The sequence below is a fragment of the Bufo gargarizans genome, chromosome 5, assembly GCF_014858855.1.
Source record: "Bufo gargarizans isolate SCDJY-AF-19 chromosome 5, ASM1485885v1, whole genome shotgun sequence".
Classification (NCBI taxonomy): Eukaryota; Metazoa; Chordata; class Amphibia; order Anura; family Bufonidae; genus Bufo; species Bufo gargarizans.
Window position 1 is genome coordinate 96,931,949 of NC_058084.1, and position 25,842 is coordinate 96,957,790.

At 46.2% G+C, this 25,842-nt stretch overlaps 1 protein-coding gene across 1 annotated transcript; it reads right to left on the bottom strand.

The window, feature by feature from the left end:
- Nucleotides 1–19,514: 19,514 nt before the first annotated feature.
- Nucleotides 19,515–23,606, bottom strand: LOC122939321. Its single transcript, XM_044295391.1, has one exon. It carries the CDS (start codon nucleotides 22,824–22,826, stop codon nucleotides 19,515–19,517), a length of 3,312 nt encoding a protein of 1,103 aa, XP_044151326.1. The 5' UTR covers nucleotides 22,827–23,606.
- Nucleotides 23,607–25,842: the final 2,236 nt, after the last annotated feature.

Genomic DNA, 25,842 nt, shown 5'->3' on the forward strand with positions numbered 1-25,842 from the left:
GTACTGACAGAGCGCTAACTGGTCCTGGTGGTCAGGGATGAGGACTGTGTTTCCCAAGGATCATTTTCTACTGGGAAATACAGGGCACAGTATAATACACTAGAATCTATATAATATAAAGATATTAGCCCTACCCCCGAATAATAATACAATTAGGTTTAGGTGGTCATTTATTATATAGAAATACATCTATGGTATAAAAGGGTATAAGAGGGCACAGTATAGGGATTGACTAGGGGCACTGCACAGGGTGTGGTAAGAGGGCAAAGTACGGGGTGGGGGGCACGGTCACATGACCCTGTGACATTAGAAGGTCCTTATGGTGAATGCAGTTCATATGCCACCATAATGAAAGGCAGAGGAGTGAGACAGTGGTGTGATTATGTGGCTAGAGACTTAAAAAAAATTACTGTCAGCCAGTACAGGCCCCAAAAATTAGGCAATAGGCATTCACCTGACAGCAAAGAACTTTGAATTCTGTAGCTGGAGGTACATTAGGCGGTCACATGATAAAAATTTAACTGTCGGCCAGTACAGGCCCCAAAAATTAGCCAATAGGCATTCATCTGACAGCACAGAACTTTGGAGTCTGTGGCTGGAGGTGCATTAGGCGGTCACAGGATAAATATGTAACTGTCGGCCAGTACAGGCCCCAAAAATTTGACATTCACCTGACATAAAAGGCCGTTTATGCCGCTGCATATACATAAGGCAAGGACCATACTTTGTTCTAGGTGGTGGCGGATATGTGTGGGCTGGCATGAGGAAATTCAATTACACGTGGTCATCACAGGTGTTGAATTCCTCTGAGACCCATGCCTCATTCCTTTTTAAAAATATTATGATGTTGAACGTCCTTTCGGACAGGACACTGGACTAGGAGCAAGCCAAGAGTTCCATGGCAAATTGTGCCACCCAGTAGTCAAGGGGTTCCTCGCTTCTCAGAGCGTCCACACCCGGCTACAGCAGAATGCAGCATCTCTCGCAGCAAGGCCTGGAAATGCTGCATTCTGACAGCCCTCTGTAATGCTGGTAACATGTCGGCCATTTTGTGTTTGCATCGAGGGTCTAAGTACGTTGCCACCCAGTACAGGTCCTTGACCTTTATGCTTTTTATATGGGGGTCCCTCTTCAAACACTGAAGACCCCCATTTGCACTAAATTGGAAGCGGTCGAGCACCCTGCTCATCGCCTGGGAGAATGTTGTCCTCGGTCTCCTCCCTTCAGCCATGGACACCAGGGATACCCGAAAAGTTTAAAGCCTGCTCTTCTTGCTCTTCCTCCTCTCCCCAGCCACCATCCTCCTCTGACTCCTCTTAAGACTCTTGCTGACTTGTCTCAGATGGAGTAGCCCCCCCTTGGGAATTGATTCAGCATTGCAACTTCCTCATCTTCCTGCTCCTGCTCCTCGACTGCTTGATCAATGACACAACGCAATGCACGCTCCAGAAAGAAGGCGTAAGGTACAATGTCACTGATGGCGCCCTGGCTGCGACTGACCAGTTTGGTGATCTCATCATATGGCTGCAGAAGTCTGCATGCATCGCACATGAGCAGCCACTGGCGTAGTGAAAAAAACCAAGCTCCTCGGAACCTGTCCTGACGCAGAGTTCGTACAGGTAGTCGTTAACGACACGTTTCTGCTGGAGAAGACTATCAAGCATATACAAGGTGGAGTTCCAGCGCATTGGGCAGTCACAAATCAGACGTCTGACGGGCAAGTGGTGTCACCGCTGAACGTCAGCAAGGTTAGCCATGGCCGTGTAAGATCTTCTAAAATCGCCAGAGATTTTCCTGACCTGCTGCAAGACGTCCTGGACCACGGGGTATTTAGCAACGAATCGCTGTACGACTAAGTTCAGGACATGTGCCATGCACGGCACATGTGTCATTTTTCTCTGTTTCAGTGCGGTCAGCACCGTTGTCACACACCACTTTACCAACTGTCAAATTGAGCGGGGTTAGCCACTGATCAGCCTGTGAACACAGAGCTAAAAGCAGTGCAGGACCGGAGTGGCTCTTGGCTTCCAGGCGCAACAGCCGCAGCACAGCATGACAATGTCTCACCTGGCATGTCGAATAGGTTCTGGGGAGCTTGGGGGGGGCAGCGGAAGAGGCGGTAGCAGTGGAAAAGGAGGAGTCAGCTGAGGAGGAGACAGAGGATGGAGTAGGAGGAGGAGAAGAAGAGGCAGGCCTGCATGCAATTCGTGGCAGTAACACCAAATCCACACGGGTGCCACGGGTTACATGCTTGACGGCAGTCAGAAGGTTCACTCAGTGGGCAGTAATAGTTATGTACCTTCCCTGCTCGTGTTTGCTAGACCAGATCAGATCTATCTTGGCACCGACACTGTGTGCCAGAGATATATTAACTTGCTGCTGAATGTGGCCATATAGTTCAGGAATGCCCTTATGGGAGAAATATTTCCATCAGGGGACCTTCGATTGCGGTGTGCCAATGGCCACAAATTTTCTATAGGCCTCCGAGTCCAAGAATTTATATGGCAGTAGTTGGTGGGCTAGCAGTTCCGACAAGCCAGCGGTCAGCCGTTGGGTAAGAGGATTATCCAGCGTCATCATTTTTTCATGCTCGAACATTTGGGCCACGGAAGCCTGCCTTGTGCCAGATGAACGCAACGATGGCACGGTGGAAGGTGGAGTGGAGGACAAATGAGATAAGAAAGGAGAAGAGGCAAGAAGTGGAGCGCCGGGAGTGTGGCTTTGTGGGTACTGACGGCATTGCTCCCACTGGGCTCATTGACGGGAGGCCATGTGACTTCTTAAGGCGGTCATCCCTAGGTCAGTGTTGGGCTTACCATGACTTATGCATTGACAGCACAGGCTTCAGATGGTAACAATATTATCAGCAGCTGACATGTTAAAGAAAGCCCACACTTTTTGTCCCTCTATCTAGCTGCGGTATCACAGCAGAACCGCACACAACTGCTGCACAATACAAATACACTATAATATAATTTCTATGTTAGAAATCATATTAAAAGCATATCACACTCATTAATAGCACACCTATACCAATCCTTAAAAATACTTTTGTGGCCCTATTAGCTAGCGTTTGGTGTTTCTAACTGTCCCTGCTCTAAAATGCAACCTCTCTCTACACTGGCAAAACACATAATGTAAAATGGCTGCCAGATCGGGTTCTGTTATAGGGTTGGGGGTGTGTCCATGTGCTAAAACGTCTCAATTAGCTGTCCTGTCCCACCTGATGGATGTGTCATGGATCAAAGTTCGGGCTCTATGCAAAAAAAAATTGGCATGTGCGAATATTGCCATATGTTCGCATGTTCGGTGAATCGCGAATGGGCAAAGTTTGCCGCGAAACGACCACCGGGCGAACCGCAAGGCCATCTCTAATGGACAACCTACCGGCCAACGACCATTGATCACTTAGCTGCCATCTCCTGTCTATTGCTGATGTCTAAGGCTGTCGATGTTGTGTTTTAGGACTTTGCAAAGGTGTTTGAAACTGTCCCACATGGATGACTAATGGGTAAATTGAGGTCTATTGGTGTAGAAAATATATTTTGTAATTGGATTGAAAATTGGCTTCATGATCGTATCAAAAGAGTTGTGGTCAATGATTTCTACTGAGTTCTATGATTTCTGAATAGTCCCCGATGTACCCCAAGGTTCTGTGCTGGGTCCCCTATTATTTAACTTATTCATTAATGACATAGAGGATGGAATTAATAGTGCTGTTTCTATTTTTGCAGATAACACCAAACTTTGTAATGCGGTCCAGTCTATGGAAGATATTAATAAGTTACAAACTGACTTGGACAATCTTACTGTTTGGGCCTCCACTTGGTAAATGAGGGTCAATATAGATAAATGTAAAGTTATGCACTTGGGGCCTAATAATCTGCATGCAGCATATGTCCTAGGGGGATTAAAAATGGGAGAGTCACTTGTTGAGAAGGATCTGGGTGTATTAGTAAATCATAGACTAAATAACAGCATGCAATGCCAGTCAGCTGCCTCTAAGGCCAGCAGTATTTTGTCTTGTATTAAAAGAGGTATGGACTCGCGGGACAGGGATGCAATATTGCCACTATACAAAGCGTTGGTGCAGCCTCAACTGGAATACGCAGTTCAGTTCTGGGCACTAGTCCATAAAAAGGATGCCCTGGAGTTAGAAAAAGTACAGAGGAGAGTGACTAAACTCATATATACAAAATCAGAAAAACCAAAAGGGATCCTCATGCCCAAGCTAAAATTATCATATACAATCCATGTTACGGCAACAGTGCGAGGATCAACCTATAAACAATCACGAGTACCAGCTCCCATGAAATATGCAAAACCTATAGAAAAAACAAAGCTGACTACGTACTATTATTAAATATCATAAATACTTTATTAGTTATAAAACATGATATATATCAAGGACATAATCATTAAAAGCCAAGTGGGCAGAGAAAAACACCATCCTGAAGGGACACCGGCTACAGGCAATGTTATCATAAGTTAATATATGAATAAGTAATAAATAAGTTGATGTATAAATAAGTAATGAATAATAAATATCACAAAGTTAGGTCATATATAATACCACAATGGGGAGCCGGGTATATATAGGGAGCCGCAGGTGAACAGAATAATAACTGCCAGTCCAGAAAGAGGATCCAGAAATAATCACCCACTTCTACCCATACAGCCTAACAGCATATTAGGACTATAAGAGAAAACCTACCAGGACAAGTGCCGTGTGTCAACAGCAAGGATGGCGTTACCCCAACGCGCGTTTCGGCGTGCCTTCGTCAGGGGGTAACGCTATAGCTGTGGAGACCAAGTTATAAACCCCCCTCCTCCAATAGAACACTTGCCTGCTGATTCGTTCCCTAAATCACCTGGACGTCAACTGGCTGCACGGTCCTCCCCTTCGGCCGGCGTAACACACGCCACACCCCTGCCACGTGACGTTGTCACATGACCAGGTGGAATGGCGTAGAGACGCCGGGCCAGCGGGGCAGTGTGCCGAGCCGCACACCACACGCACACATCCAGGGGAGAAGGGAAAACAAACCATGACACCATAAAAAAAAAGAGAGAAGAGGAAAGAAAAACACCCCCTCTACTGGCGGTCAATGTATAAACATATTGCCATCATCAGTTTCTTCATTGTCATTGAATAAACAGTACTCTGTGTCTACCTGTAGTATATATTTTAAAATACAAGTATAGATTAAAGTGTGAATATGAAATTAAAATAGTAGTAATAGATAATGATAATGAGCTGAAAAGCTATTAAACAGCTAATAGAAGGTAAATGCATGAAATGAAGTAAAGGACAAATAACTACATATTGTACATATTGATACATCATAAATAGCTTATAAGTAAAAATATAAGTGCAATTCATATTAATTCCTGTTATGTATTGTACAGGTTGATACATCATAAATAGATTATAAATAAGTACATTATCATATACATATAATTCATATTGTGATAAATAAAGCAAAATACATATAAGATAAGGGAAGAAGAAAAATATAAGAGTGAAGTGTAAAAAATGGTAATACAAAAGAAGTAATGAGAAAATGTGGTAAAAAAATAATAAAGTGAAAAGACATATTGGCTTTCATATGTATCTAGCACCAGTGGCGTAACTACCGGGGAAGCAGGGGAAGCGGCTGCTTCGGGGCCCGGGCTGACAAGGGGCCCGGCGCCTAGCAGCGTGTGCGTGTGACTCTCAAATGATTGTTTAATACAGCGGCGGCCGGGCCCTTCACATACATCAGAGGCCCCTTCACATACAGTGCGGCGCCCCCCCTGCCAGCATCTCTCTGGTCTAATTAGGCCCGCCTACTGACCAGACCTGAGGAGGAGGAGGGAGCGGCAGGCGGGAGAAACAGGCATGAAGAGGAGCTCCACGGCAGCAGCGCACATTTTTTGGGGTATCTCCCCCAAAAGCACATCAGTGACTGGGCTTTTGGGGGAGATACCTGAAAACTCCATGTAGTGTTGTGCCTCGGGGCTAAGTAGCAGGCAGCCTGTGCCCTTGGTTGCTGAGCACTAGCTGCAGCCAGCCAGTGCACAGCTTCCTGTGTGATCTGTCTGCATTCAAAGAAGATCGTGTCTGTGTTTAACCTGCTGATAGCCGGGGAATTTGCAGACTTGCAGAATCCCTGCACCCTTTTTCCCTCAGCTTCTGTCTCCTGCCGACCTCCTGCTTTGGACTCTCTGCCAGCCTGACCAAAAATGTTGAGTCTGTGCCCCCTGCCCTGTACTATGCCCCCTGCCCTGTACTATGCCCCCTGCCCTGTACTATGCCCCCTGCCCTGTACTGTGCCCCCTGCTCTGTGCCACAAGCCCTGTGCCCCTGGCCCTGTATTGTGCCCCCTGCTCTGTGCCACAAGCCCTGTGCCCCTGGCCCTGTACTGTGCCCCCTGCCCTGTACTATGCCCCCTGCTCTATGCCACAAGCCCTGTGCCCCGAGCCCCGTACTGTGCCCCCTTCTCTATACTGCGGCCCCTGCCTTGTACTGTCCACCCTATGCTGTACTGTGCCCCCTGCCCTGTACTGTGCCCCCTGCTCTGTGCCACAAGCCCTGTGCCCCCAGCCCCATACTGTGCCCCCAGCCCTGTACTGTGCCCCCTTCTCTATAATGCGGCCCCTGCCCTGTACTGTGCACCCTATGCTGTACTGTGCCCCCTGCCCTGTACTGGGCCCACTACCATGTATTTGTCCACCACCCCGTACTGTGCCCCCAGCCCTGTACTGTGCCCCCTTCTCTATACTGCACCCCCTGCCCTGTACTGTGCACCCTATGCTGTATTGTGCCCCCTGCCCTGTGTCCTATTCCCTGCACTATGTCCCATTATAATACTGTGTAGGAGGCATATTACAGGAGTATAAGGAGGTACCCCTATACTTTGCCCTCTTATACTCTACACTGTGCCCCTGGTCATATATTGTACTGTGCCCCCTTATACTCTGTTATCCAGTCACTGTATGGCAGTGTTATCCAGTCACTGTATGGCAGTGTTATCCAGTCACTGTATGGCAGTGTTATCCAGTCACTGTATGGCAGTGTAAGGCTACTTTCACACTTGCGTTCGGTGCAGATCCGTCTGGTATCTGCACAGACGGATCCGCACCTATAATGCAAACGATGCTATCCGTTCAGAACGGATCCGTCTGCATTATATTTCTGACAAAAATCTAAGTCTAATTGTTAGTCAGACGGATCCGTCCTGACTTTGCATTGAAAGTCAATGGGGGACAGATCTGTTTGGAATTGCACCATATTGTGTCAACATCAAACGGATCCATCCCCATTGACTTACATTGTAAGTCTGGACGGATCCGTTTGAAAATTGAGCCATATTGTGTCAACTTCAAACGGACCTGTCCCCATTGACTTACATTGTAAGTCTGGACGGATCTGTTTGGCTCTGCACGGCCAGGCGGACACCAAAACGCTGCAAGCAGCGTTTGGGTGTCCGCCTCCTGAGCTGAATGGAGGCGGAACGGAGCCAAACTGATGCATTCTGAGCGGATCATTATCCACTCAGAATGCATTGGGGCTGTACGGATCCGTTCGGGGCCGCTTGTGAGAGCCTTCAAATGGAACTCACAAGCGGAACCCCGAACGCAAGTGTGAAAGTAGCCTTAACCAACCACTGTATGTTGCTGTTATCCAGTCATGATATGGTGCTATAACGTTGCAGTGTTTGTTATCCAGTCATGGTATGAGCTATTATCCAATATGGTGGTATTTAGTCTCTGTATGTTGGTAATATATAGTCACTAAATTTATTATTATTCAGGGGTATAAATCTTTTTTTGTTTTCTTCCAGAGGGAAGTGGAGATCTTGATGTTCCTCAACGCCATAGTCATGATGAAGAACAGGCGGAGTAGTAAGTCTTAGATTTTTCAATATTAAAGAGCATGTGTCAGCATGATCAACCCTAGTAAACATATTGCCTGGTAGGGTTGATCATGCTGAGTACTAGGATCTGTATTTTATGTTTATGCTAATTAGGTTCTCGGCCCTTGTCTGAGCCCCCTGGCCTGTGTTTCATCCCCCCCCCCCCCCATTGCGCCTGTCTACGTTCCACTGGTCTAGATTGTGAGTAGCCAAAGGAGTGGGGTCTACACAGGAGGAGGGACTTGCAAAGCACCCGGGGGGCCCATACAAAAATTTGCTGTGGGGACCAGTCACTTCTAGTTACGCCCCTGTCCAGCACTATTGTGTTTATCCACCTGCATATGCACTCATCATACGTCCACCGACATGGAGTATATTTTTAATTCCATCATGTTGTTTTGAGCATATTATAGTGATAAAAATATTTAATATATATTTTGTCACTTTATTATTTTTTAACACATTTTCTCATCACTTCTTTTGTATTACCATTTTTTTCACTTCACTCTTGCATCATTATATATATTTTTATATTTTTTCTTCTTCCCTTATCTTATATGTATTTTGCCTTATTTATCACAATATGAATTATATGTATATGTACTTATTTATAATCTATTTATGATGTATCAACTTCTTGTGCAATGCATAACAGGAATTAATATGAATCGCACTTATATTTTTACTTATAAGCTATTTATGATGTATCAATATGTACAATATATAGTTATTTGTCCTTTACTTCATTTCATGCATTTACCTTCTATTAGCTGTCTTTTCAGCTCATTATCATTATCTATTACTACTATTTTAATGTCATATTCACACTTTAATCTATACTTGTATTTTAAAATATATACTACAGGTAGACACAGAGTACTGTTTATTCAATGACAATGAAGAAACTGATGATGGCAATATGTTTATACATTGACCACCAGTAGAGGGGGTGTTTTTCTTTCCTCTTCTCTCTTTTTTTCTAATGGTGTCATGATTTGTTTTCCCTTCTCCCCTGGATTTGTGCGCGCTGTGTGCAGTGCGCTGCCCCTCTGGCCCGGCGTCTCTACGTCATTCCACCTGGTCATGTGACAACATCACATGGCGGGGATGTGGCGGTGTGATGCCGGCCAGAGTGGAGGACCGTGCGCTGCGATCCGCCCACGGCGCAGCCAGTTAATGTTCAGGTGATTTAGGGAACGAATCAGCAGGCAAGTGTTCTATTGGAGGAGGGGGGTTTATAACTTGGTCTCCACAGCTATGGCGTTACCCCCTGACGAAGGCACGGCGAAACGCGCGTTGGGGTAACGCCATCCTTGCTGGTTGACACACGGCACTTGTCCTGGTAGGTTTTCTCTTATAGTCCTTATATGCTGTTAGGCTGTATGGGTAGAAGTGGGTGATTATTTCTGGATACTTTTTCTGGACCGGCAGTTATTATTCTGTTCACCTGCGGGTCCCCATATATACATTGTGGTATTATATATGACCTACCTTTGTGATATTTATTATTCATTACTTATTTATACATCAACTTATGTATTACTTATTCATATATTAACTTATGATAACATTGCCTGTAGCCGGTGTCCCTTCAGGATGGTGTTTTTCTCTGCCCACTTGGCTTTTAATGATTATGTCCTTGATATTTATCATGTTTTATAACTAATAAAGTATTTATGATATTTAACAATAGTACGTAGTCAGCTTTGTTTCTTCTATAGGTTTTGCATAAACTCATAAAGGGCCTGGAAGATCTTAGTTATGAGCAAAGAATAAATAAACTGAAATTTAGCCTTGAAAAAAGACATCTAAGGGGGGACATGATTAACCTGTACAAAATAACATTGAGGCTTGGAATCAGATGTGTGGCATCAGGCGGGTGGCAGCATCAGAATAGTAGCTGAGGCAGGTAGCCAGAAGAAACTGTCAATGTGTTGGTGTGGCACCATGGATGATCTAGTCTGATGCATCAGGAAATAGTGCGCGAAATCCTGGCTGATCCATGCTTAATTCATTTTGGGTGGACAGGCGAGTTCTTCTTGGGGTAATATGGCTCTCGCCGCACTAAACACCCGCTCTGATGCCACACTACTGGCTTTTCCAGGGCAAACTGTCAGTTGTGGCCACAAATCCAGTTTGGCAACCCAGTAGTCCAGCGGATCTTCAATGACGGCTGGCAGGGTGCACTCCAAGTACGCCACCACCTGCTGTTCAGGTTCTGCTCTACGTCTAGTTGCTGGTGGGTAGTTTCTTCACTATGTGGGTGAAGAAAACTGCTCATCGGCGACTCTAGACTCAGGCTGTTGCTGATGGAGCTTGTACTGCTCCTGCCACCCCACCCCTCCCTAGCAGCCATGGCAGTGGAACATGAGTACAGAGGGCTCCCCTCCCCAGTCAGACATGCAAGAGGATAGACGATTGTGCAGATAGGCAGCGGCCAACTGACTACATAGGATGTCTCTATAGTAGTTCAGTTTGTCCTGAAAAATAGGCCCCCGTTTTGGACTAGTAGTGAGGGTCCAACAAGGTGGAGAGACAGAAGTCATCCCTCTAACGAATGGTGACAATTCGGCTATCACTACCCAAGCAAGTGAGCATGCAGCGGGCCATTTGCGCAAGTGACTCAGAGGGACTCCCTGCCTCCATCTCCACTGCATACTGCCATGGTGTGTCTGGGTCCTCTGCCTCATCTTCCTCATCACTCTGTTGCTCCTCTGGCTGCTCCTGCTCCTCCTCTCCTGTCACGTGTACAGAAAAACCACCCATTTTGCTACACATTGCTTGTGCTCCAATCTCCTCCTCCTCCAGTTAAGCCCCCATGTGGCCATTAGATCTAGGCGCCACGTCTCCAGTCCCCTGACCAGCACGATTTACCAGCATTTGTTCCAGGACATGAAGAAGTGAAATGACATTGATCATCCCGTAGTCCTGGCGACTGACAAATAATGTGGCCTCCTCAAAGGGCCTGAGCAAATGGCAGGTGTCACGCATGAGCTGGTTGACATCGAAGTTACACATGAGAGTACCCCTGCCACTTGGATCATCAGGAAATCATTCATGGCCTTTCTCTGTTCGTACAATTGGTCCAACATATGGAGGGTGGAATTCCAACGGGTGGAAAAGTCGCATATCAGCCTATGTTGTCGGATGCCGTTCTGCCGCTGCAGCTCAAGGACGGTGTGGTTTGTGGTGTACGAGTGGCTGAAGTGCATGCAAAGTTTCCTGGCCATTTTTAGGATGTCTTGAAGATGGGTGGAAGACTTCAGCAACCGCTTGACAACCAGATTAAACATGTGTTCCATGCAGGGCACATGGCTCAGCCCTCCTTGACGCAGCGCCGACACAATGTTCTTCCTGTTTTCAGTCACCATGGTACTGATTTTTAGTTGTCGCGGAGAAAGCCAGGATTCAATTTCTTGCTGAAGGACATGGAGCAGTTCCTTTCCTGTGTGACTCAGTTCGCCCAGGCAAACGAGGTGCAGAACAGTTTGACACCACCGTGCCCTGCACATTTGGTATGCTGGTGTGGCACTGTGAAGTGTCCCTGCAGTGGAGGCTGAGGACATGGTGGAAGATGAGGAGGCAGAGGCGGACATTGTCACTGGACCAATGGCGTGGCAATGTGAATGAGGAAGCTGCGTCACCTGGCCAAGTTGCTGGTGTGGCTGTGCAGGAACCCCATTCACCCAGTGGGCCGTAAAAGACATGTATTGTCCCTGACCATAGTTACAGCTCCACACATCGGCACTGCAGTGCACTTTGGCAGACACAGACAGGCTCAAGGACTGGCCCACCTTCTGTTCTACATGTGTGTGCAGGGCTGGTACTGTCTTTTTCCCAAAGAAATTAAAGCTTGGGACTCTCCACCTTGGCTCGGCAGAAACCATCAGTTTTCTGAAAGGTACAGAGTCCACCACTTAAAAGAGGGAGGGACTGCAGCACCAGCAACTTGGACAGGAGCACAATCCACTTTTGCGCCGTTGGACGAGTGCAACCAAACTGTTGTCTCTTGGCAATTGCTTTTGTGATCGATTGCTGGCAGAATGGGTGACGAGGAGGAGCAGGAGCATCAGGACCTGCAGATGATGGGAAGGACAGACAGCTCCCTTCAGCTGAGGTGGTGGAGCTTTGACTGCCTGAAACCGGGTGCGTCCCACTGGGTAATCAAGCGGTTGCTGCGGCAGGCTGGACCACCACATCAGACCCATGGTTCTACCAGACCAGTTTATGGTGACGCTGCATATGTTAACGCAGGACTGTGGTGCCAACATTGGCACCCTGGCCACTCTTCACCTTCTGTCCACAGATTCTACATATGGCCTCACCACCGAGTAGGTGATTTTACCACCAACACTACACACTGACTGACTGCTACCGCAGCTGCCTCCTTGAAACCCTGCATGGCCACTTCCTGGGCAGGTAGACTGCCGCAAAGCGGGTCCACCCTGGGCACATTTGGCTACCGACCTCCCACTGCTGCCACCCTGCTGACTCCCACCCATGCTAGTGACTTGCTGGTACCGACACTGACTCACGGGCAAGCTGCCATCCTCTTCTCCCGATGATGTTGCATCCTTCGTCACCCGGCTCCCAAGTGCGATCAGCTACATCATCACCATTGAGTAGTGTCTGCACTTTACTGATGTCCTCCTTAACCGTCTCTGGGTCAGGAGCCTGACCGCTCGCAACACAAGCTCCCACGCCACTCTCCTCATCACTACTTGCCCGCCTAGCAGAGGAAGCGGCAGATGTCTCCTCCAGATCTTGGCGGCTGGGCAGTAGCTGCTGTCAGCCCTCTAGTAGCTCTTCCTGGACGTGGAGCCGAGCCTACGGCATATAATACTTATCACGGAGAGGGAACTGAAAATGACAGAGGAAGGTTCAGGACAGATGGGGGCACAGGACCTGTTTCCGGGCCATGCCAACTAAGCATTGTGTCAGAGGAACCCACCGACTCTTGGCTGGGGGTGTCTGATGTCACTTGGGAAGAAATGGATGACCGAGTCAACCATTCAAGTACCGCTGGGTTGCTGATCAAGACATGACCGATAGATGACACCAGGAGCTCAGGCCTTTCGCTGCCACAGCCCCTTACTCTGCTGTGACCTCTGCCTGCGCCAGAAACATTTAGGCCTCTGCCACTCCCCTGTGTAGGGCCTCACACTTCTCTGTCTGAGATACTGCTAGATATAAATAAATAAAAAGGAAATTAAAACACAAAAAACCCCTCTGTAATTTTCTCATTTTACCAACAAATAAAATGTCCCAGAAGCGCTATATCTCCCTCCTCACTACAAAGCAGCAGTATCGCAACACAACTGCCACACTATAGTGCAAAGATAATGAAAAAGAAAATCGATGATACTGCACTCTAACTTAAATAAATCGCAAGACCTAATACCCCCACCTCCTAGTTTAAAAGCACTCCACAAATTCAGTAGACTTTGCGTTACCTGGTGGATGAGCTTCATATAACACAGAGTCGTGCCCTGGCCGGTGGCGCGGCTCTTGAAACCCTACAGTGGTTCGCGCAGGTACCACAAGACCTCTCTACGCATTTCGGATAGATTCGCTATCCTTCGTCAGGAAAGATGGATGGCTGTTCCTGCATATTCCCCCTTCCTTATATGTGCCTGCTGTACCCCCGCTGACTTAACCCTACAAGTGCCACTTGTTATGTTTCCTCTTTTAACATCTGTTAAACATGTGTTCTTTATTTTTATTCAAATGCGAAAAGTTCTATTTCCATATTTAAACCTGATGGGACCAGTGTGTCCATATTAAAGATCCATCTTGTTTCTGATCTTGACATCTCCTTAATAGAATCCCCACCTCTACTGTTTTTTCTAACAATCTCTATCCCACAGAAAGTTGATCCTGCGAATCTCCCAAGGTGTTTATCCCTATAATGTCGCAATAAAGGGTACCCCTCATATTTTCTTTCAATATTATATATATGTTCTCCTATTCTTTTTTTGAGCGACGGAATTCTTCCTAACCGCCAAAGGCGAAATGACAAAGGAACAAATAAAATATTTGGGGGAGTGTATTATGTTTATTTTTGAAAAAAACTATTTTATATATGATGGGAATTTTTACCTCCAGACATGGGGGACCGCGATGGGGACGAGGTTCGCATTGGGGTTTGCTAATCTGTACGTGGGACAGTGGGAACATCAATCAGTCCATTGCAGTGTCAAACCTCGTCTTGTGGCATCGCTTCATCGATGATATAATTTTTATTTGGGAAGGGGGGAAGATGCATTACGGGAATTTTTTAATGATCTTAATAAAAAATAAATTTTATCTAGAATTTACCCCGACATACAGTAAGACACAAATTAACTTTTTAGATTTGGCAATATTTATTGAAGATGGCCAAATTTGCACAAAAACATATAATAAACCCACTGATGTGAACAGCTTCATCTCCATTGAGAGTTGCCACCTGCCTCGGTGGTTAGAAAACGTACCAAGGAGCCAGTTTGTGCGCATAAGGAACTGCACAAAAAACACTATGAAGAAGAGGCAGAATGTATGCAAATCTATCCAAAACGCGTAGAGAGGTCTTGTGGTACCTGTGACTCTCCGTAGTCATAGTAGTGACGTCACTCTCGCTCCGTGCGAGCGCGAACCACTGTAGGGTTTCAAGATCCGAGAAGATCCACGACTCTGTGTTCTTTAGCACCCGACCTGTGCCTACAAGATCCGAGGATTACCCACTGCACCCCGTGTTATATGAAGCTCATCCACCAGGTAATGCAAAGTCTACTGAGTTTGTGAAGTGCTTTCAAACTAGGAGGAGGGGGTATTAGGTCTTGCGATTTATTTAAGTTTAGAGCGCAGTTTTGTTTTTTTTTCCATAATTTTCTCATTTTAGCACACAATGGCTAATAAGCCCTTTTTTTTCCACTAGTACACACCAAAAAGAGCTGTAATTGTCTCACTTCTCCACACAACAGCAAATACTTCTTTGTGCCACTATAACGCCAAAAGGGGCTTTAGAACATATAACTGCACTGCTGAACGGCAAATAGGCCCTTTTTCCACTTATACACGCCACAAAAGGCTTTAGAACATATAACTGCACCGCTGAACAGCAAATATATATATTTTTTGCCACTAATACACTCCAAAAAGGGCTGCAATTTTCTCACTTCACCACACAACGGCAAATACTTTTTTTTTGTGCCACTAATAAACGCAAAAAAGTTCTTTAGAACATATAAATGCACCGCTGAATGGCAAATAAGTCCTTATTTTTTTCCACTTATACATGACACAACAGGCTTTAGAACAGATAACTGCACCGCTGACCGGCAAATATATTTCTTCTTTTTCCACTAATACATGCCACAAAAGGCTTTAAAACATGTAACTGCACCACTGACTGGCAAGTATATTTTTTCTATTTCCACTAATACATGCCACCAAAGGCTTCAGAACAGATAACTGCACCGCTGACCGGCAAATACATTTTTTCTTTTTCCACTAATACACGACACAAAAGGCTTTGGAACAGATAACTGCATCGCTGAACGACAAATATATTTTTTCTGTTTCAACTAATACACTACAAAGAGGGATTTAGATCATATAACTGCACCGCTGAACAGCAAATATATTTTATTTTTGCCACTAATACACAACAAAAAGGGCTGTAATTTTAGCACTTCACCACACAACAGATAATAAGCCCTTTTTTCCTACTACAAGCCAAAAAATGCTTTAGAACGTATAACTGCACCGCACAAGGGCAAATAAAACGTAGAAATATTTCATGTAATAAACCCCTTTAATGCCTGTATGAAACAGCACTTGCACACTAATAAGATTTGTTTGCTGGAATTACAGAGCTGTATAATGGCAATGTGGGTCCCCAGTCAGTGCAGCAAGGTGTAATAGGATTGTTCCTATTACCCAGGCTGTAACCTCCCCTATTGAACCCTGTTCTATATAAATGCTGTGAACCCCTGCTGACGTCTCTCCCTGCACTAAGTACACTGGTAAATGGCTGTGCCCTCTGATAAATATGTAACTGTCGGCTAGTACAGGCCCCAAAAATTAGGCATTCACCTGACATAAAAAGCCTTTTATGCCGCTGTATATACATAAGGCAAGGATCATTCTTTGTTCTGGGTGGTGGCGGATATGTGTGGGCTGGCATGAGGAAATTCAATTACACTTGGTCATCACAGGTGTTGAATTCCTCTGAGATCCATGCCTCATTCATTTTTAAATATGTGAAGTAGTCCACACTGTCGTGAGCTAGGCGAGTGCGCTTATCGGTCACGTTCCCCCTGCTGTGTGGAACTTCCTTTCGGACAGGACACTGGACGAGGGGCAAGCCAAGAGTTCCATGGAAAATTGTGCCAGCTCTGGCCACAGGTCAAGCCTGCACACCCAGTAGTCAAGGGGTTCCTCGCTTCTCAGAGCGTCCACATCAGCCGTTAACCCAATGTAGTCGGACACCTGTCTGTGATAAAGTCGCCCTAAAATTAGGGCATTTAAGATACACCCTGGTGTTCCAAATCAATGTACCCTCAGGGGGTTAATATCCACGCGTGGTTGAGAGACTGAACACTGACACAGAAGTTGGTCAAAGCAATCTCTAACTTTATTATATGGGAGTAAGCCGTATATACATCTTCAGAAGAGGGCAGTCCTCTCTGAGGCTAAAACATTGTTTCATTGGTCAAAAAGGAAAAAGTGATAAGAGAAACAGAGATAACACTTCAACATCTGCGCAGTGGGTACCACTTTGGAATGTGAACTAATGTAAACATCTAGGTGGTCGCCATTTTGTAATGGCCGACAATCTAACAATAATACTGCATACGTCATATGTGACACTTCAAAGAGGTGCTTCTCTATAGGCAGTGAATAATATATATCATCAAGCCATATAATTGGCTTACGCCTTCCACCACACTCTGTAGGATACCTGTAGAAGGATGAGAAATCAGACACTTCCCACAGCACAGCTCTTTGCCCCCCTCTCCCTTCTCCAGCTTGAGACAAAGAGAGAGGTGTGGGAGGAAGGCACTTGGAAAAAGAAAAAGTTAACTCATTACAGTCCTAGATATACAAAAAATATAGAATAAAATTCACACATCTTTAACAGTCCCCCCTTGAATTTCATTCTCTCCCTAAACCTAACCATCTGTCCCAATGCTCGGCCTCCTCTTCACCAGCTTCCACGACAAGTCATTCCTAGCGAACAACCTCCCGTGACACTGGATTTGAGCACGGGGAAGTCAGATGATCTTTCCCTAACCGGTGTTGACATTATATGGGGGGACTGGAGGTCATCAGTGCTCCTGATTTTCTGGATCGAAGTCTTCATACACTTCTCCCATCATCATCTCTGGTGCAGCCTCATCAACTGCCTTGTTGAACAATTTCTTTACACAGGGAATAATACAGCAGATAATTAGAACAAGCAAAATCAAAACAACGATGATGATGATACCAATTTGCAACAACATCTGCTTCCAATTTTTGAACCAATTCTCTAGCCCTTCTGCCCATGAATTGTCTATTCCTGAATTCCTTTTTAATTCTTCTGATAGTGAGGTCAATCCCTTTAAAGCCCTCATGACCTGCCCATTGGGCCCTAGATTATCGGGTATGACAGTACAGCAGGTTTCTCCTATCATTTTGCAAACTCCTCCTTTCTCTGCCAGCAACATGTCCAAAGCCATTCTGTTCTGGAATGCCATAGTACTGGTGGGACCCAATTGTTCTATTATACCTTTCAGGGCATCCCGAGTGTAATTCACAAAGCGTTGCTGGTTATAGTAGATATAATTTATCCAATCCACATTTTTGTTTACCACAATTATTGGGAATATAGATTCAAATCCTGCTGCAACTTGATTCTGTGCCTTAAATTCATCAGGGACCCCCCTTGGGACTCCAATAGCATCTATATATACATGAGCGTCCAAACTACCACCTGGAATAGTCTCCCGTTTTTCCCTTGTCCCTATGTGCCCCTGGGATCTCGGAGACTGCTGTATCTGACTTACAACCTTCCTCCAATCAGGGATATTGAAAATATGGAAGGGCATCAATACCATGGCTAATGCACACTGACCATGCCATTGTACTTCGATTTTTGTTCTCAATTTCATGTCTGCACATATCCATATTATATCTCCTAGAGCCTGGGTTTGATTCACCAAATGGATTTTATACTCCTGTCCAGTGGTATTTACTATCTCACCACAATAGCCTTCTGGGAATTTTCCCATCTCCTTTCCTTCCTTGCCCTCTATCTCAAAACAAGTGTAGTTGCCCTTGTATATAGTAATACCAACTATCTTGGGCCCTTCATTCAGAAGAGGGTACTGGTTTTTCCATCGTTCACAGGCTATCTCATTAGATGTGGAGTTGGTGTATAGGCCAAGGAAACAGGTGAAATGATCTCGAGGGAGATGCAGAGGAACAGTACCTAGGTGGGGCCGGGCTGCAGCACAAGTTATACACGCACTCCTATTGGCCTGGGCTGTAGTATATCTCACCCAATCAAGCCACACATTACGATCTGCAAAGCCAGTTTCTGTGACTAAGGTTTCTTTCACTGTATAGGGTTTTCTTCCCTCCTGACTGCGAGCAAGGGACAGTAAGGGGTTTCCAGGGGTTGGAGTGGGGCCAATGAACCTACTTGCCAAATCCTTTAGGTAGAACTGCCCCCAAGGTGCATAGTTTCTATAATTTGACGGGTATCTTCTGAGTACGTACATGCCCAGATCTGTCCTTTGTGGGTTCTGCAATGTTAGGGTCAGGGGGTAACATTTTTGGGGACCCTTGCAAGTTATGGTATTTGGATATAGCTGACAACCACTGGGCCGAGTTTTCCCCACATTTCTGTCAAATAAACGCATTCTATGTATCAGGTTCTTTCCCTGTTTATCCTTACTTTTTAAAGCCTTTTGGGGCCTATATCCCCAATCTTCCCCTGTGTTAGTGATGACATTAGACCAGGAGGAACAGTAAGAGTTACCTGCTTCAGTAACACAGATATAGTATTGGAACAGTTTATACTCCTGTATGGTCATCAAATCATAACATCTGCAATCAGCAACATCACAGTAATCAAAGTCATATACTTGAAGTTCTTTGGTTAAGTTGACCCAGAAGACTAAAGGACTTCTGTCTGAATGTGGTTCCCAAAAATGACATTTCAGTGGAGGTTTTGGGCACACATCTTTGTAGAAACATTTGTCTGAGCTTACATAACCCCCCCATATGATGAATAGAATGAAAAAGGATATCATCATTGTTCAGGAGGTGGGTCAGGGATTCGTGGTTCTTTTACAATGGGATGCGTGTATCCAAGTCTTTTTTCCCTCAAGTTTCACTGAGGTAGCTGTGGTGAGCAGTACTTGGTAAGGCCCCTCAAATCTGGGTTCCAGTGTCTTTCTGACGTGTTTCTTTACCAGGACCCAGTCTCCGGGCTGCAACTTGTGACTTCCAGGAATCTGTTCAGGATCTGGAATTGAAGAAAAAACTCGAAAATGTAGATCAGTCAAATGTTTACATAGAGCAATCACATAATCAGCTAGACAGTCATACTGTAATGCAAGCTGTTCTGGAAAATACTGTCCTAGCTTAGGGGACACTACCAAATAGGATCTCAAAGGGGGATAGTTTCTCTTTTCCCCTGGGAGTATGGCGAACACTGGCCAGGGCAATTGGAAGGGTTTCTGGCCATGGTTTGCCAGTCTCTTGGGCCATCTTCAGCATCTTTAGTTTCAGAGTACCGTTCATTCTCTCTACTTTTCCGCTGCTTTGTGGTCGGTATGGTGTATGAAAGGCCAAGTGCGTTCCCAGAGCTGTCCATATTTCCTCTGCAATGTCCGCAGTGAAAGCAGTCCCTTGATCACTCTCGATCACTTCAGGTACCCCGAACCGGCAAACCACCTCGTTCAACAACTTCTTCACAGTAGTTTTCGCTGTCTGGTTCTTCACGGGGTAGGCTTCTGGCCATCCAGAGAACATGTCTACAACCACCAAAGCATAATGGAACCCCTGTGCAGGGGGCATTTGGATGTGGTCGATTTGGATCCTTTGGAAAGGGTACAAGGGTTTTGCTAGGCACTTTGTGGGAACCTTCTCCAGCTTCCCTGGATTGCACTTGGCACAGACCATGCAGCTGTTCACATATCGAGAGGTGTAAGTGGAGATGGCGGGTGCAAACCATATGGAGGATATGAGATTGTTCATGGCTGTCTTCCCTAGATGTGTGGGTCCATGGGCCCAACAGACTACATTTGGATATAAACTTCTCGGTAGGCACAGGAGGTGGCCCAGTCTCCATATTCGATCTTCATCTGGGCCAGCATCTTTCCGAGCCCACACCTCATACTCATCATCTGTAGCCTCACGTTGTCTGTCTTCCAAGATCTCCTTAGTGAGGAAGAATCCCTTTGGAATTCCACCGTCTTTCCTGGCCACTTTACCCGGAGCGAAAGCCATTATGGTGCTGAGATCCTTCATTTCCCTCACTGCCGCTTCTTTAGCTGCCTTGTCTGCTAGAGCATTCCCCTGGGCCTCTGGAGTTTCTGCTTTTGAATGGGCTTTGATCTTCAAAATCGCAGCTTGTATGGGGAGGCTTAGAGCTTCCATCAGTGCCTGCACAGCTTCCGCATTCTTCACAGGTGTGCCTCCTGCTGTCAGAAACTTCCTGCTTTTCCATATTGGTCCAAAATCATGGGCTACTCCAAAAGCATAACGTGAATCAGTATAGATGTTTGCAGTTTTCCCTTCTGCCATCTTGCAAGCCTCAGTCAGAGCTATTAATTCAGCCTCCTGTGCTGATTTATCCGGTGGAAGGGGTTGTTGCTGTAATACTGTTTCTATTGAGGTAACTGCATATCCTGTGTGGAATTTTCCTGTTGCATCTGCGTATCTAGATCCATCCACAAACAGTGTCAAGTCCGGGTCCAGAATAGGAGTTTCTTTGATGTTCCATAGGGGCTCAGTTTCTTGTTCAATTAATTGTAGGCAGTCATGGGCTTCCCCGTGATAAAACTCATCATCTGAGTATGTGGCATCAATGTTGTCATCCTTCCCTTCTTGAGTCCCCCCTTGAGGGAAAGGAAGGAGTGAAGCTGGATTGAGGACATGGCATCTGCCGATAGTGACCGTATCTGGAAGTAAGAGAGAACACTGCATTCTGAGATGTCTGGCTGCAGACAAGTGTTTTGGCTGAGTCTGCTGAAGGATGGCCGATATGTCATGAGGGGCCAGGATTTGAAGTGAATGACCCAGGACAACATCAGCTGTTTTGTCCAATAGCAAGTGACATGCATGAATGGCTCGGATACATGATGGACTTCCTCTGGCCACTGGGTCAAGTCTGGCTGAGTAGTAGCCCAGAGGGCGACTGCGGCCTCCATGTAGTTGGGTTAGCACACCTGTGGCATATCCTTGACGTTCCATGACATAGAGTCTGAATGGTAAGTTGTAGTTCGGGAGGCCCAAGGCTGGAGAGGATATGACTGCTTGTTTTAATAGTTCAAAGCATTGTTGTGCCTCAGAGGTGAGGTAGAAAGGCTGAGTAGGAACACAATCATACAAGGGCTGCATGAGGATTGAAGCATCCAGAATCCATGGTCGACAGTATGAGATGAGTCCTAGAAAGGCTTGAAGTTGTTTTGGTGTTGTAGGCTCAGTCATCTTCATAACCGCTGTTTTCCTATCTTCAGTCAGGTGTTTAGCCCCAGGGCTGAGACAATGGCCCAGGAAGACCACCTTGTCCTGACACCACTGTACTTTCGCAAGACTGACCTTGCATCCTTGTTGAGCCAAGAAGAGTAGTAGTGCAACAGAAGCTTCTCTGCATGTTTGTGCAGTGTCAGCACACAAGAGCAAATCATCCACATATTGCAGGAGTGTCACTGTATCATGCTCCATTCTCCATTCATCCAGTATGGAAGACATGGCTTTACTGAACTGAGAAGGACTGTTCTGTGCTCCTTGGGGCATGACCGTCCAGGTATATTGGCATCCAGCATGTGTGAAAGCAAAAAGATATTGACTGTCTGGATGAAGTGGCACTGAGAAGAAGGCATTTGCCAAATCAATTACAGTGAAACGGGTGGCTTCTGGAGGCACACATGACAAAAGGGTATATGGGTTTGATACCACTGGTGTTTCCAGGACTGTAACTTCATTGACAGCCCGTAGATCTTGTACCATACGATAAGTGTCTGGCTGTCCTTTTTTCCCCTTCTTTTTAACTGGGAAAAGGGGCGTGTTACACGGAGAGGTTGTTTTAATTATTGCTCCCTTTTCTTGGAATGCCAAGATTTGCTTAGTCACCGCATCTATTTGTGCCACTGACAATGGATATTGGGGTTTACGTGGTAGGATGGCACCTGACTTGAGCGTGACTACTACCGGCTGGACCTTTAGTCTTCCAATATCTTGTGGTCCTGAGGACCATAGATGGGGAGGTATCAGCTTCATCATATCTGATGGGATGGCTGTTCCAGATATCTCATCCTGTATTATTTGTAGGGCAGCAAGCATAACTGTCTCTTCTGGTTGTAGGAGGGAAGAAAGTGTAATTGTTCCGTCTTCATGGAACTGGATGTTTGCTTGCATTTTTTGGAGTAGGTCTGCCCCCAAGAGATTGAGGGGGCAGGTAGTAGACACTACAAATTGTGACAGGACCGTGGGAGAAAGGACTAAACCTGAGGACACAGGCAATGGTTTAGTCAGCAGAGATGTTCTTGCCTCTCCATCAATGCCAATACATTGTACAGTAATATTGTCCAGAAAGGACGGGTCATAGATCTCTTCAAGTCGGAGCACACTTCTGGCTGCACCAGTATCCACAAGAAAGGTGTGTGGGTTCCCCCCCACCTGCAGCTGCACAGTTGGTGTAGGGCCACACTGGGGAGGACACAAAGCCATAGTATTAATGGCCTCTCCGACTTGTGGATCTGGCTTGCCCCCGTCCTATGGTTGATTTGGGGCTGCCCCCATTTGTTGAACTGCCTGGGCAGTTTGGGCCGGTGCCCAAGGAAATTGGGAAGGTCTCCTCTGCCCCTCCCTTGGCCGATGTGGGCATTCCCGTTTGAAATGTCCCTGTTGTCCACATCCATAGCAGGTGATACGGGCCCTCCAGGCCGGATCCTGAAATCTGTCTTCTGCTCCCCTGGGCCCTTCCCTGCTAACCATAACAGGATTAGTTCGAGGGGCCACCTCAATGCTTTTTGCTATTAATACAAGTGTTTCCAGGTCAACCGTCCGATACTCAGGGCGGGCAATTTTTAAGGCTTTTTGGATTGGTATTTTTAGCCCATCCACGAAGGCACTGGATAACATCCTTACTTGCACTGTATCATTACGATTGAATCCTAGATCCCGGAACATCTGTTCCATCCTGTTAGCAAATTTTTCTACGGATTCAGTTTTGTCCTGCTTCATGTCTTGTATCTGAGTAGCTTGATCAGCCAATCTCCCCCTTGCCCATTCCTCCAACTTCTGACTAAACTCCTCCCCTGACCCATATGTCTTTAAGTGTTCTTCTGATGCATACGGTGGGAGATTCAATTCACGCTGCATGGTGGGCCAGAAGGAGTCCCCTGCTTTGATTTGTACCAGCCCAGACAAGTCCCTCCATGCAGCTGAATGCGTCTTCCTTATCTGCTCTATTGCTCTGTAGAAAGGCATAGGGTGCAGTTCTGGATCCGGGAGTGAGTTCACTAAATTAGTGGCTTGGGTGGGGCTAAACGTAACATATCTTCCTCCTGTTTTATACTCCTCACTGGACCTGGCTGTTGAGGTCTGGGCTTGTCGTGTTAGGATGTCTATTTGTCCAGACAGTTTGGCTACCATCAGATCCAGTTCCTTCTCTTTCTCCACTCTGGACGTATCATCCAACTCAGGTGGTTCCTCATCTCCTGCACCTGTACTCTCCCTGTCCTCATCGTCTGTTCTCTCATTAGATTTTGCAGCTCCTGTCTTCCTCACTCCTCCTGCCCCCATCATGATTGGCACCACTGGTTTCACTCTTTGTGACACTCCCTTTCCTGGTACGTAGTAGGTGCCGTCAGAATTTATGACTGGACATATGGGCGCTGGCAGGGGGGGCATGGGCTGAGTTGGCTCCTTTGTTTCCCCAAAGGAGATGAGAGGCGGTACATTATTATCTGCAGCCACAAGGGGGGGAGCTGAGGGGTTTGCAGCTACTGCTATCAGAGAGGAGGTGCTCCAAGGCCTGGGGGCTCCACATGCCAGGCAAGCGTTATGTGTATCTGGGTTTTTCTGCCTGCATACATCACAAACCCACCCCTCTGGTCTCTGTTGGGGGTGGGCACTTTTCAACAGGGGCTGCAAGTTCTTTTGTCTGTGAGCACCATGATAGGGTGGTGGCTCATCTGGTCCCACAGTATACATATACATCTTTGTTTTTTCATCCCATCTTTCTGTCCCTCCAGTTGCCATAAATCGACTTGCCGCTCGGTGCCATGCCTGTGCTGCACCTAATAATCCTTCATCACTCAGCTTTCCCCGACATCGCTGTACCAGTCTTTTCAATAGTTCAACATTCAATTCTCCATTAATATCACATCCTGCAATCTTCATTAACTTCTTATAATTTTTCACATGTTGACTTCCTTCTTCTCTCGCTACAAGCTGAGGAGCAGTATATTCTCCTCCGTGTGAGTGGGCCTGACCCATCTTAACAACAGTATTTCAGACTGACACACACACAAAACAGAGGAGTGATCAGCACCTTTAACCCTTTCCTCCACAGACAAAGGATTCACCCTCCCCTCTGGTTGGCTCAAATCTGACTATCACGTCTGACTAGTCAGCCGGGACTCCCCGCACGTCTTCCCCAAAACCAGAGGTCAGGCGGGCTCCGTCGCGTCTTCCTGGGGTTCAGGTCAGGTAGTCTCCGCAGTCTTCCCCTGATCAATGAGTCATGTGGAACTACCGTCTTCCTGGGGTTCAGGTCAGGTAGTCTCCGCAGTCTTCCCCTGATCAATGAGTCATGTGGAACTACGCATCTTCCTGGTCAGGTCAGCCGGAGTTCCTTGTCCCACACCTTGGCGCTACAGCGCCCCCTTCCCAACCAGGAGGTTACTGTCCCCTCCCTTTGTCTGTGGTTTTACCGTCTGTGCTCAACTCACTCCTCACATAAATCACAGACACACACAAAACATATACACACCAGAGTGATCTATGATTTCAGACTATTGGTTCAATAGACTCCAAGCTTTCAGCATTACAGCTGACTACTATACTCACATCGGTACCACCTCACAGCAGACTGAGCTATCTGAGCATGACGAAGTAAATAGCAGAAAGGCAGATAAGATAAAAAGTTTTCTCACCTTTCTTTGAGGCTGCAGTCCTCTCCCCTCTGCCGTTCGTCAAGCTCAGGGCCCGTCTTGTCAGCTGTTTGATGCTACATTCACTCAGAGTCCCATCTGGGGTGCCATTTGATAAAGTCGCCCTAAAATTAGGGCATTTAAGATACACCCTGGTGTTCCAAATCAATGTACCCTCAGGGGGTTAATATCCACGCGTGGTTGAGAGACTGAACACTGACACAGAAGTTGGTCAAAGCAATCTCTAACTTTATTATATGGGAGTAAGCCGTATATACATCTTCAGAAGAGGGCAGTCCTCTCTGAGGCTAAAACATTGTTTCATTGGTCAAAAAGGAAAAAGTGATAAGAGAAACAGAGATAACACTTCAACATCTGCGCAGTGGGTACCACTTTGGAATGTGAACTAATGTAAACATCTAGGTGGTCGCCATTTTGTAATGGCCGACAATCTAACAATAATACTGCATACGTCATATGTGACACTTCAAAGAGGTGCTTCTCTATAGGCAGTGAATAATATATATCATCAAGCCATATAATTGGCTTACGCCTTCCACCACACTCTGTAGGATACCTGTAGAAGG